This window comes from Festucalex cinctus, chromosome 2 (genome assembly GCF_051991245.1).
Source record: "Festucalex cinctus isolate MCC-2025b chromosome 2, RoL_Fcin_1.0, whole genome shotgun sequence".
In the NCBI taxonomy this organism is placed as follows: Eukaryota; Metazoa; Chordata; class Actinopteri; order Syngnathiformes; family Syngnathidae; genus Festucalex; species Festucalex cinctus.
Genome location: NC_135412.1, coordinates 11,192,143 through 11,204,308, shown reverse-complemented (window position 1 = coordinate 11,204,308; position 12,166 = coordinate 11,192,143). Strand labels below are relative to the sequence as shown.

Sequence of the window (12,166 nt, the reverse complement as noted above, 5' to 3'; positions counted from 1 at the left end):
TCTCCTGAACTAGAATTTGCAGGAATTACTCTATTTGTAAAGGTTAATAGAACTGCTAAACATGTATTCCTCAATATTTGACTTACACTAAATATGTGGGCTGAAGACACTCTGGGTTTCACTCTTGTAACTCTATTCAACACATTTGTCACCTTTTTTTATTTTCACCTAAAAATTCAAATCTGCTTTATTGTTTTACTTTTCCTTCATCTGTCTAACACTGTAACTTTTTTTCCTGCGCTTGCATCAATAAAAACACAAAAAAAAATTCTAATGAAGAAAATGTGCATGATTCAGTAAAAATCGAGGTTGGGAATTCTGTCAGCTCTCGCCCTACCCCTGGACACACGAACTGAAAAGATGTCCACCCCCACAACCACAGCCTACGTTTTAGTGTTGGTTGTCCATTGTGTGCATGTGCCCTGCTCGACGGCTCCTGCACTGTTTTGACTTGCTTGTGTTTGTGTGTGTTTTTGGCCACGCTGGTAAGTAATTACGGACTCAGTGGTTTTCCACCAGCATGTGGATTCTTGGAACTTTGCACCCGGGCAAGTATGACATCATAGTGTTGTAGTTAGCTCGTGTAGAGTATAGTGATGTCTCGTCAGACCGCAGTCCTGCCAACGCAATCAAGCATGCTCGACATGAGATGTGTTTACTTTTAGAAGCGACTAACCCTGTTCTGACTACTAACACATTTACTGTGTATTGATTTGTGAGGTCTCATCTTGAAGTTCATTGCCAGGTTGCTTAAGTGTTGCTGTTGATTTAATTGTAGAAGCTGTCATGACGGATGTACACAAGTTGGCAGTGAGTTTCTAGACAGTAGTTGTACTTTGTGTTGCATCACATTCACCCAAACTCCATGTGTGTGTCCTTCATTTACCATCACCTCACTCTTTTACTCTGACTGGCCATCCCTCATCTTCCTCTTTCATCCCCCAGGAAGTCCTGACTCTGAGGCCTCCCCACTGAAAGGTCACCACCCGGGTGTGAACGCTAACGGCATTCTGAACGGAGACATTCCCGTCGGCGTGGTGGCCCCAAGTCAGCTGTCACCTCTCGCCAGCCCTCTGCTCGGTGACGCCGGATACGTTCGTAACGATGATGAGGATGAGGCCAGGAGGAAGGTGGGCATACAAAACAACGGATGGATTTATTTGATCGTGATTATTGAAATCATACATTTAGTCGGTCAGATGATTCCACGCCACCTTTTTGTGTCCAGAAGTTTCCCACAGACAAGGCCTATTTCATCGCAAAGGAACTGTTGACCACTGAGCGGACCTACCTCAAAGAATTGCAGGTCATCACTGAGGTGAGAGGGCCAATAGATAATAAGGATGATAGTCGGGCTGCTTGATTATTGAAAAAATAATAATCATGATTATTTTAGCATTAATTGAAATCCAGATCATTCAAACGTTGTTTTTTTTTTTTTTTTTGGTACAAAACAAGAAAAATGTTCAAGAATTTAAAAATATTAAAACCAATTAAAAACAATAGAAACACTAATTATTAGGCATGTAACAATAAGCGCAATATTGTGATATTAAAACTGCCACAATATCGTCGTCTTCATGTTCACGATATTTAAATGCAACATGTTAAAAAAAAAAAGAAAAAAAAAAGTCAGGTTGATTTCTATTTGTGCAGTTCTAGCACCCTCTCGCAGCTAGTTTTTTTTTAGTGCAATTTAATTTTCATTAGGGATATTTTGGCCCTTCTATGTTTAAAATCTACACTAATTGTCAGATGAAGGGGAACATAATATGCCTGTGAAGTAAGTCAATATGTGGAGGAACGCAAATGTGTGCGTGCATAAACAACACCATAATATTAATAATAACATAACATTGGTGTTATATACAAAAGCACAATATTGGGCTTTTTAGTATGAGCTCGTTTTTTTTTTTTGTTTTTTTTTTAAACACAATATTGTGACCTTTTTTAAATATCGCCAACCTCCCCACAATATTGTGATAATTATCGTAATGTGACGTTTGGGTATCGTTACATCCCTAATAATTATGTAAGTTCCTTTTGGATAAAAGAGAATTTATAATTTTATATATATATAAATTAGTATTAATAATCTTTTTTTTTTTTTTTTTTTTTTTTAAAGATTATGCTGATTTTGTAATTGTGGGGTGTAATAATTGAAATTGTAATTGAATTTTGATTAATTGCACGGCCGTAGATGAAAATTATGCTCAGGGAATCATTTCCAGATGTTTGAAAGTGTTAACTAGCCTCTTGGAAAGTTCAAGAACCTGTAAATTGTTTGCTCAATAAGATCAAACAGTTTGGATGCTGCTGATGTGTTGTTTCGGCAGTGTTGATTTTTAACGGGATTTCTCATTTACCATCTCGGAAGATATGCAGCTGGTCCAGTGAATAAAGACCACCAATGAGTCAAACAGAGAAGCTTTAATACATGAGGGCTACAAACCTAGCAAAAATACTGTACAGTCCTGCTGCCCTTGGTTTGGGCCGAAAATGAACCCTAATCTGATCTTTTCGCTCAGTCAGCTGTTGCTTTCCGAGGGTGGTTTCCAGCCGCTTTGATGTGGGAGAAAGGCGTGTGCTGAGCGCTTTTGAAAAACGCTTCAATATTTTCTTTGGCTGGCACTACTGAGCTTTCAAAATTCCTCCAACTGTCCCTCCCTGTCCTTTGCCCGTCTAAACTGTGTCTCGCTGTCGATTCCCTCACCTTCTTTTTTCCTTTTTGTTTGTATCCATCCCAGTCTTTCCAACGTATTGCAGAGAAAGATGAAGAAGCATTTCCAGTCGCTGTTCGGAACCTGATATCAGCCAATTATGATCCAATCTACAAGTTCCACCAAGGTTTCCTCAAGGAGGTGGAGCAGAGACTGGCACAATGGTCAGTATCGACGTCAGATTACATGCAAGGTGTTGAAAGTACAGTCGAACACGATCGCATTCAGAAATGCTGGTTGGACCAGATTTGTTTGTACTAGAATCTTCTGCATATAGGCAAACACGGGTCATAAATTCTCTCTGTACTATTACTGGAGCTAGTTGGAGACCTCTTCCAGTTGTTTATATACTGTAAAAACATTTAAAAAAAAATCTTGAATAACTTTGGGGAACAAATGTTCCGTTGTAACTAGCTGTGTTCAAAGTTTGACATTTTCTATTCTTTTCCTCAATGAAACATTACGGTTTTTTTTTTTTTTTTTTATGTGAACATCAATATTTATGGATGACACAAACAGGAAAACTTCTCCACGCACTCTTGGATGTCATTTTAATGCAGAGTTGCCATTAAGGGGGAAAAAAAAGTTGTTTTTTTTGTACTTTTAGGGAGGGTCGATCCAATGCACACATCAAGGGAGACTATCAACGAATTGGCGATGTTCTGCTGAAGAACATTCAGAGTCTGAGGGTAATTGAACTTTATCTTCTCTGACCATTGTGCCACCCACTGGCTCGTGTATGAAATAAACCTTTGATTCTCGACATTCTCCACTGCTCTGTTATAACTGCAGCAGCTGACGACTCATCTGCAGAAACATTCGGAGTGCCTGGTGGAGCTGGAACGAACCTGTCGGTAAGACTGCATCAGATCCCCAGAAAGAATGTTCTGCCTGTCCTCTGACTCTGTCTGTCTGTGTGTCTCAGGTCCAGTCGCAAGGCGGAGGCTCTGTGCGGAGAACTGGAGCAGCAGAGGGTGTGCTACCTCCCCTTTAACATTTTCCTCCTACGGCCGCTCCACCGCCTGCTGCACTACAAACTCATCCTGGAGAGGCTCTGCAAGCACTACCCGCCCACCCATGAAGACTTCAGGGACTGCAGAGGTAATAACTAAGTCCTGCCGCGACTTCATAATAACGTGTGAATGCTGAAGAAATAAATATACATGAAAATATTTGGATTATTTGCCCCACTTTGTAGACACTATGGCTTCCACTTTTCTCAACCCGTTAAAACGTCAGAATTTCACAAAATTTGGGATATTTAGGGAACTTTTTTTCTTAAAAACACCCCCCCCCCCCAAAAAAAACAAAAAAAACAAAAAACAAAAACAAAGTGAATGAGACAGTTCATATTACAACTTCCAAAGGTTAAGCTCCAATGCCAATGGGGTATATGCCACGGAAGAGGCGGGACTGATTTTGCACAAGAGTTTGTTTCCGGTTCCTGTTGTGACGTAAGGTGACGGTCGTGTCGTTTTAGTATTGGGACGCGGACAATTACGTCACAACAGGAACCGGAAACAAACTCTTGTGCAAAATCAGTCCCGCCTCTTCCGTGGCATATAATGTGAGTGACTTTTTAACGAGCAAGATGTTCAGTGGCTTCTCTGGTTTATTTATTTTTTTTTTATTTTATTTTTTTTTTCGGGAAAACCCTTGCAGATTGGCTAAAGTGAGGTGTCAATCAAAGGCGGAGGATTAGGCCTTTGGTAGATTTTTATTTTTTATTTTTTTTAAATAATGCTTTATTGAACAAACTGTTGCAAACTTACAGTAAATATCAACAAGACGATCAAACCAATGCAACAATTAAACAAAAAACTACTAAAATGCCAGGGGAATACAATATTCGAAACAAAAATACATTACTGAAAATAAAATGTCACTTTTTAACCATATAACTCAAATTTCGCACATACAGTCAAAGTCCTCGCAGCCTTTTTATTCTGGCACCCACTGATTGATTGCATATATAATTGAAAGTCTTTATAAAACAAAGAAAATAGTGGTTTATGAGTCCCAAATTTACATTTGTGTAAATAGGACTTTGCTAATATAATTAGCAAATTTACCACAAAGACCATTTCTTTGTCATATTTACCACTCTTTACAAAATAACCAAAAACAACATTCTCATAAAACAAAACAAAATTTTCAATAACATTACTACAAATAAATCTTACTAGATCCTTCCATAGTTTTTTAGTGAGCTCACAATGCCAGAAAAGATGTGACACCTTTGGTAGATATGTGTACGTGGCTAATCCGCTCATGCTAAATGAAGCTACGATCACAAATGCATCAAAAATATTGATATTTGATGGAAATTGGTAACGTTGTACAGCTTTACATGGACTTAACTATTTTACTGGAATACTTTGACTGGACCCTTGTCGACGTAATGGGACCATGTTTGATGGAGTTGGACGTTCTCGTGGACATTTATGAGGCTGTTATGGCGAGTCGACATTTTGTTTTTGTATCTACGATTATCTAACATAAGTGCTCACTAAGTCTGCAGATATGATTGTATCCTAAAATGTTGGGCACCATTCAAATCTCCAGAAACTCAGCTTTTAAAAGATGCATAACATGTTCAGGCATGTATTCAGCTGATGACGTACATCGCCGGCTTGATTAAAAGATGACGTGGTGACACCACGTCCAGCCGCAGCTCTCCAGCATTCACATGCAATTTCTAATAATTTCCATGTTCTACTTTTACATGGGCTTCATCCAAATGTTATCCCCGCTTCTTGTGTGCCTGCTGCAGCGGCCCTGGCAGACATCACAGAGTTGGCGCTGCAGCTGCAAGGTACCATGATGAAGATGGAGAACTTTCAAAAGCTTCTTGAGCTCAAGAAAGATCTGACTGGCATTGACAATCTGGCCATCCCTGGCAGGGTAAGACACTTTGGTTCATAGACGATAAATGTCCTCCATTGTCCTCTGTAGTAATGCGTGTTTGTGTTGGCCTGACAGGAATTCATCCGGCTTGGATGCCTCAGTAAGCTCTCGGGGAAAGGCCTGCAACAGAGAATGTTTTTCCTGGTATAATGTTAAAGTGCTTTAAAATTAGCGTTAATGTACACTATGTGGTGGTAAAATGAATAATTACACTTTTTTTTTTTTTTCCCTGCCTGTTTCTCTCTAGTTCAGCGATTCCTTGGTTTACACTAGTCGAGGGATGACTCCATCCAACCAGTTCAAAGTCCATGGCCAGTTACCCCTCTTTGGAATGACGGTATTCCACTCTACTACTGAATAATATTGATTAGTGTTGTTCCGATACCGATACTGGTATCGGCAGAGGTGCCGATACTGCATAAAAACAGTGGTATCGGTATCGGTGACTACTCACAAGTAGCATGCCGATACCATTAATTCCAACGCTAATATCGGATTTTGGATGCAGCATCTTGTGTCTTGCTGGTGCACAACAACTGGTATGTGACATGTTCACTGCATGCCGATCTAAGATATCCTATTGGCCCTTGAATGCTCTGAACCAATGGCAGGAGAGCTTTTTCATGTTACAAGTAACATGCCGATACCATTAATTCCAACGCTCATATAGGATTTTGGATGCAACATCTTGTGACTTGCTCGTGCACAACATTCACTGATATATATGACATGTTCACTGCATGCCGATCTAAGATATCCTATTGGCCCTTGAATGCTCTGAACCAATGGCTTTTTCATGTTGAGGAAAAAAAATTGTAATTATCGGTATGGTATCGGTATCGGCCGATACTGCAAAGCTGGGTATCGGTATCGGGAGCAAAAAAACGGTAGCGGAACAACACTAATATTGATGGACCATTATTTGAAGATAGAGGCTTACCTGTTTTGAATTTTGGCACAAACTCTGCTTTTCCAAATCCAGAAAAAAAAAAGATCTGTTCAATATGTTGCCAGATTTTTGTGCGCTTGCTTGTATGTGCAGATTACAGAGAGTGAAGAGGAGTGGGGTGTCCCTCATTCTTTTACCCTGTTTGGCCAACAGCAGTCAGTGGTGGTGGCAGCCAGGTACCCTACACCAAACATTTATACCACTTTTTTTTTTTTTTTTTTTTTAAAGTGTCCAAACCAGTTATCAATTCTGCTCAACTTTCCTGACATACCTCATATTTTAACCCCTTCAAACCGGTGGTTGATTGCAGTGAACATGACATATTTGCACGTCTAAACCAATAAAATGCATATTTTGGATGATGTCAACGCTTCTGGTTCATGATTGGATCCAACCACAATCGCAAGTTCATTTGCCTTGATGTTCATGTGAAAAATATTACATTTACAACACGCTGCAGCCATATTATTCTGGCTATACACTATAACAAATAAAAACATTTGATAATTGAGTATTGGTTTTATTTTATTTTTTAATCTATTTATTTCATTGCATATATTTTTGTCTATTATGTGTGCACTTATGGCAGAGCTTTCATTTCATTGTACTTGTATAATGACAATAAAGGCTAATCTAATCTAATCTAATAACACACCCAAAAATTCCCCATGTTGTTCTTATGTGGGAAAAGAGTCAAAATCAGTTGGGTTAAGTTCACTGACGAAAAAAAAACAAAAACAAAACTGATTGGCCTAATTGAAAGAGTTCAATTAAGACCTCCTGGCTCCTTCCCTCTTCCCAGCTGTGCGGCCGAGATGGAGCGGTGGGTGGAGGACATCAGGATGGCAATTGACCTGGCCGACCAAATCAACGGCCCCCACATGGATCTGCTCTCCACCAGCCCCTCTGATAATAGTAAGGACGCATTGCCACAAACATTCGACTCTTCAGTTTTATACTCCAACTTTGTAGGACTAAATTAGAAATCTCAACGTAGTTCTTCTGTCAATATGAATTGAAATAATAATGTTGACTCATTTGCGTATCCTGTCTGTTGTTCCGCAGAGCTTCTGGAAGAAGGCGGGGCCGAGCACGAGTCCGAGGAGGAGCTCTGCGGCTCGCGCTCGTCTCTGGAGCGCCAAGCTCAGCGCGGTAACACCACAGTTCACGTGTGCTGGCATCGCAACACCAGCGTGTCCATGGTGGACTTCAGTATTGCTGTGGAGGTACATGACTTTTCCTGGTGATTTCCACAAAATATGTTTTGTCATATTATTAAAAAAAATACTTGTAACTACTTTATATGTATGGAGATAGGAAACTTTGTGGCATACCACACACTGAGGACCATGACACATTTGCTCTACTTTATGATACTGTATGTATGTACCATAAAAGTTGTTCAACTGTAGAATCAGAAAATACTAATAATGTCAGAAACTGTTCCTATTGATCCGCTTTTGTCCCATCATGATAACAAACAGTGGACAACTGGACACATTGACCACGTTCATAATCTAGTTGTTTTATTAACTCATTCAAACCCAAAGACGTATAAATATGTTTTTCAATACTTTGTTCTTCATTCCCAAAAACATATTTATGCGTTTTTTTTCAGTTTTTTATTTTATTTTTTATTATTTTTTTTTTAATGCTAAAGCATGAAGAGGTTGTTTAAAGCAATGGTAGTCATTGCAAAAAACGGCCAACAGGTGGCAGAAGAGTATAAGAGATCAGCCAGGGCCATTTGCAACAAGCTCTTTTTGCCAGTGTTTTCAACATGTTTGTGAATAATGAAACTATTCTAATGCTAATCGCTGCAAAATGGAAACGGATCTGTTTTTATAGCAATAGAACAGAACATTCTGTGGACCTTGCAAAGTCAGTCAAAATCCAGTAAAACAGGAGCAAAAGGGGTTGCTTCTGTGAAAATGGCTGGGAATGAAAGAGTTAAAGTTTCTGAATTCTGACCAGAGGTTTTTGGTTGTCATTGACCACAATAGGCATCTTACATCGGACACTTTATTTTGAACATTTTGAATGACATTGGCTCTGTGTTTGATTTTTGCCATTGAACTTACAAAAATATTTGTCACGCAAGCGCATGTAAGGTTCATCATTAGAGTAGATTGATCTACTGCCCTTCTTCTTCCAGAACCAGCTCTCAGGGAACCTGCTGAGAAAGTTCAAGAACAGTAATGGTTGGCAGAAACTCTGGGTGGTCTTCACCAATTTCAGCCTCTTTTTCTACAAGTCACACCAGGTTTGAAAAGTGAAAAAGACAAATTACGGTTAATTGTGCTCCTGGGTAGCAGACTTATATGGATAGTTCAGATTTTTTTTACATGAATCTCTTATTTCTTCCTCACCTCCAGTGTGTGCGATCATCACTGACTTACCCCCGGACAGAGTTCTGTAACAGGAGATCTGGTCCGGTTTTGCTCGAGAGGAAACTAGTCCAACAAGTTCACTGGGGTCAAGTAAATAAAGCCTTTTTCTTCTAGCAAACAATTTGTGTTCAAAGGAGTGATACATTTGCATCACAAAACTTCGCCCTAAAAAAAAAAAAAAAAGACTCCATTACCGCCGGGCACTATTTTTCTGTTCGTTCGTATCACTGCGCGGCGCCCCACATACAGCTGATAGACGCACACTAATCTACAAGTCGTTTGTCTTTTCGAAGGTGGAAGGCGCAACTATCACCCCGGGATTACACCGGGTGCGTGTGCGTTGCGTCTCTGCTCCGCTGCGTCTTGACTGCGCGCTCCGGACGTGTCAATTTTTTTGTCCATGTTCGCCGGTGTTGAGACAGTGAATTAAGCATTATGACGTTTTGCCGACATGATTGCGAAATAGGAGCTGGCGAGTGTTTTATTCTGAAAAGTAACCGGAAATTTATTTTGAAACTGCGTCGGTCTTCCTGTCCCACTTGATGTGTTCTATGCTAGCTTGCCATTTGCCGGAGGCCGACGGAACCGGCAAAAATAGAAAATAGGTCTATCCGTGCGGAGGGCTGCGGCGAGACGTAATCGACACGCAACGCACACCCACCTGGTGTAATCCCGGGGTCAGCTGTCTACAGGGCGATGCACAGTGATACGAACAAACAGAAAAATAGTGCCCGGTAGTAATGGAGTCTGACTTTTTTTTCAGGGCGAAGTTTTGTGATGCAAATGTATTACTCCTTTGAACACAAATTGTTCGCTAGAAGAAAAACGCTTTATTTACATGACCCCAGCGAATTTGACGGACTATTTTCCTCTCGAGCTAAACCGGACCAGAACTCGTGTCACAGAACGCTGCCAGGGGTAAGTCAGTGATGATCGCACACCACTGGAGGTGAGGATGAAATAGAGATTCATGTCAAAAAAACGAACTCTCTCTTTAAGTTGCCAGTTTTAAGACATGGGACTTTCTTGGCTCAAACTTGTGGAGGTGCACATGACTTACACTGTGTACATGACTTGGAAAGTCTTGACTATTTACATTTTAAATTGTACATTTTCATCGAGGGAGCTCTAAAGATTAAATGTTGTATTTATTATTTTTTTTTTTTAATTAAACTATGATGCTTTCAACAAAATGAAAGGAAAAAGGATGGCAACGAACATGACGCTAAAACTAAACTATGCTAGCCTCAAAAGTGAAGCTCACTGATATTGTAGCTGGTCAAACATTAACTAAACTTTATATCAGTTATGCATTTGATTGAGACGACACTAAAATAAGACAATGCAGAGACTGTTCAGAGCCCATAAAAACAAGTGAGTAAAGATACAAATTGCAAGTTAGTTTGACTTGACTTATAACTTGCTTAACCCAAGCAATGACTTGATTGGCTTGACCATTTCGTAGGGCCTTGACTTGCTTGATTCTTGCCATAGTAACTTTAATGTTAAGACTTGTGACGTAGCACCTCTAACATGTGATAACGCTGAATAAATGTGACAACTGCTGTCTCCCGACAGGACGACTACCCTCTGGCCAGCCTTCCTCTGCTAGGCTACGCCGTCACCATCCCGTCCGAGTCGGAGAACATCCACAAGGACTACGTCTTCAAACTTCACTTCAAGTCCCACGTCTACTATTTCCGATCGGAGAGCGAGTACACATTCGAACGGTAAACGGTCACTTACACATACACGCTTTCAGTTGACATTTCTTCGAACTAAAACACTAAACAGTTTTGCATTCAAAAGTTTAGATTTAGTTCACCTGTCAAGGTTATAGTGCATTTTAGGTTCACACTTCCACCTGAACGCCAAAATCAACATCATCCCATGTTTCGTGGCAGCGAAGCAATTACATTAATGTATTTTTCACCAGGTGGATGGAGGTGATCCGCAGTGCCACGTGCTCCACCAGCCGTTCCCTGCCAAGCGCCAGGAAAGACCTTTATTGATAACCCCTCACCAGGTGAAGATCTGGATTCTCAGCTGCTTTCAAGCAAGAAAGACTTTAAATATGCACCAAATCATGCCACTTTGCACTAATTAATATCTGCAAATTGTTTTTTCACTTCCACTTTCGACACATATTCTTGGGAGGTTCTTTACCTCCACCATTCACTTTCTGCACAGCTTAATTGAATTCATATTAATATTTTAATGTTTTCCTCCTCCTGGCATTTTTTTTTATTGGTTTGTTTTTGCACACCTGCCCCATCACAAACCTGACTGAACTGTTTGACATCTACCACAAGTGTTTGTATTGTGCCGGTCTGAAATCATGTCATGCACACGTTAATGATGAAAATTTATGTATCAGTAAATGGGTTTATTTTCCGTGACATTCTATATACAGTACGTTACTGCAGTGCCACTTTCAATCTCCCTCGTTTTGCAGGAACTTTTTGTAGAGTACTTTTGATACACTGTGAAACGATCTGCTTTGCTTGATTCTGCAATTCATTACATATTTCTGTGTCTCATTTATACGGATGACCTTCTGAAGGATTTGTTTTTCTTTTACAATCCTGATATTTTTCTCTTCAAAATAAAAACAATCTGTTTGTATTCAAGAGAAAAGATGTTTTGTGTTCACAACAACATAGTACAGAAAATAACCATCTTGAGCAGACTACAATTGTAGAATTTTGTTAGAGGTAGTATTTATTCAGCTGCTCTAATGGAGTGTCAAACTGCACTTATGATTGCCCTCAGGCCATTTATGCCCGAAACCATATAAATGTGGCTATATTATTACATATCCAATAGGGATGTAACGATAACGGCAATATCATGATATTGCTGTATTAAAACTACCACACTATATCGTCATGTCACGATATTAAAAGTAGCACATCTGTTAAAAAAAAAAAAAAAAAAAGTCAGGTTGATTTCCATTTGTGGAGTTCTAGCACCCTCTGGTGGCTAATTTTAGTACAGTTTAATTTTCACAAGGCATGTTTTGGCCCTTCTGATGAAGGGAATGTGCTTGTGAACCAAGTCAATATGTGGAAAAACTCAGTGTGCTTATATTAGCAAGTAGGTGCCTCATTGTTAAGTGTTATTAGAGATTTTATGTTTATATGCATTGCTGTAATGTACAAAAGCACAATACTGTGATTTTTTTTTTTTTTTCATTTTTA

At 39.6% G+C, this 12,166-nt stretch overlaps 1 protein-coding gene across 1 annotated transcript in view; it reads left to right on the top strand.

The window, feature by feature from the left end:
• The window catches only part of LOC144013689 (FERM, ARHGEF and pleckstrin domain-containing protein 1-like), a 42,629-nt gene extending 31,038 nt beyond the window's left edge, over positions 1–11,591 (top strand). Inside the window, exons 14-28 of the mRNA XM_077512827.1 lie at positions 946–1,130; positions 1,229–1,318; positions 2,748–2,884; positions 3,328–3,409; positions 3,513–3,574; positions 3,646–3,821; positions 5,494–5,624; positions 5,703–5,771; positions 5,875–5,964; positions 6,670–6,752; positions 7,379–7,491; positions 7,642–7,802; positions 8,732–8,839; positions 10,545–10,696; positions 10,903–11,591. Of these exons, the coding sequence (XP_077368953.1) occupies positions 946–1,130; positions 1,229–1,318; positions 2,748–2,884; positions 3,328–3,409; positions 3,513–3,574; positions 3,646–3,821; positions 5,494–5,624; positions 5,703–5,771; positions 5,875–5,964; positions 6,670–6,752; positions 7,379–7,491; positions 7,642–7,802; positions 8,732–8,839; positions 10,545–10,696; positions 10,903–10,978 (1,715 nt within the window). The 3' untranslated portion in view covers positions 10,979–11,591. The remainder of the gene's footprint in view (positions 1–945; positions 1,131–1,228; positions 1,319–2,747; positions 2,885–3,327; positions 3,410–3,512; positions 3,575–3,645; positions 3,822–5,493; positions 5,625–5,702; positions 5,772–5,874; positions 5,965–6,669; positions 6,753–7,378; positions 7,492–7,641; positions 7,803–8,731; positions 8,840–10,544; positions 10,697–10,902) is intronic.
• The last annotated feature ends 575 nt before the right edge of the window (positions 11,592–12,166 follow it).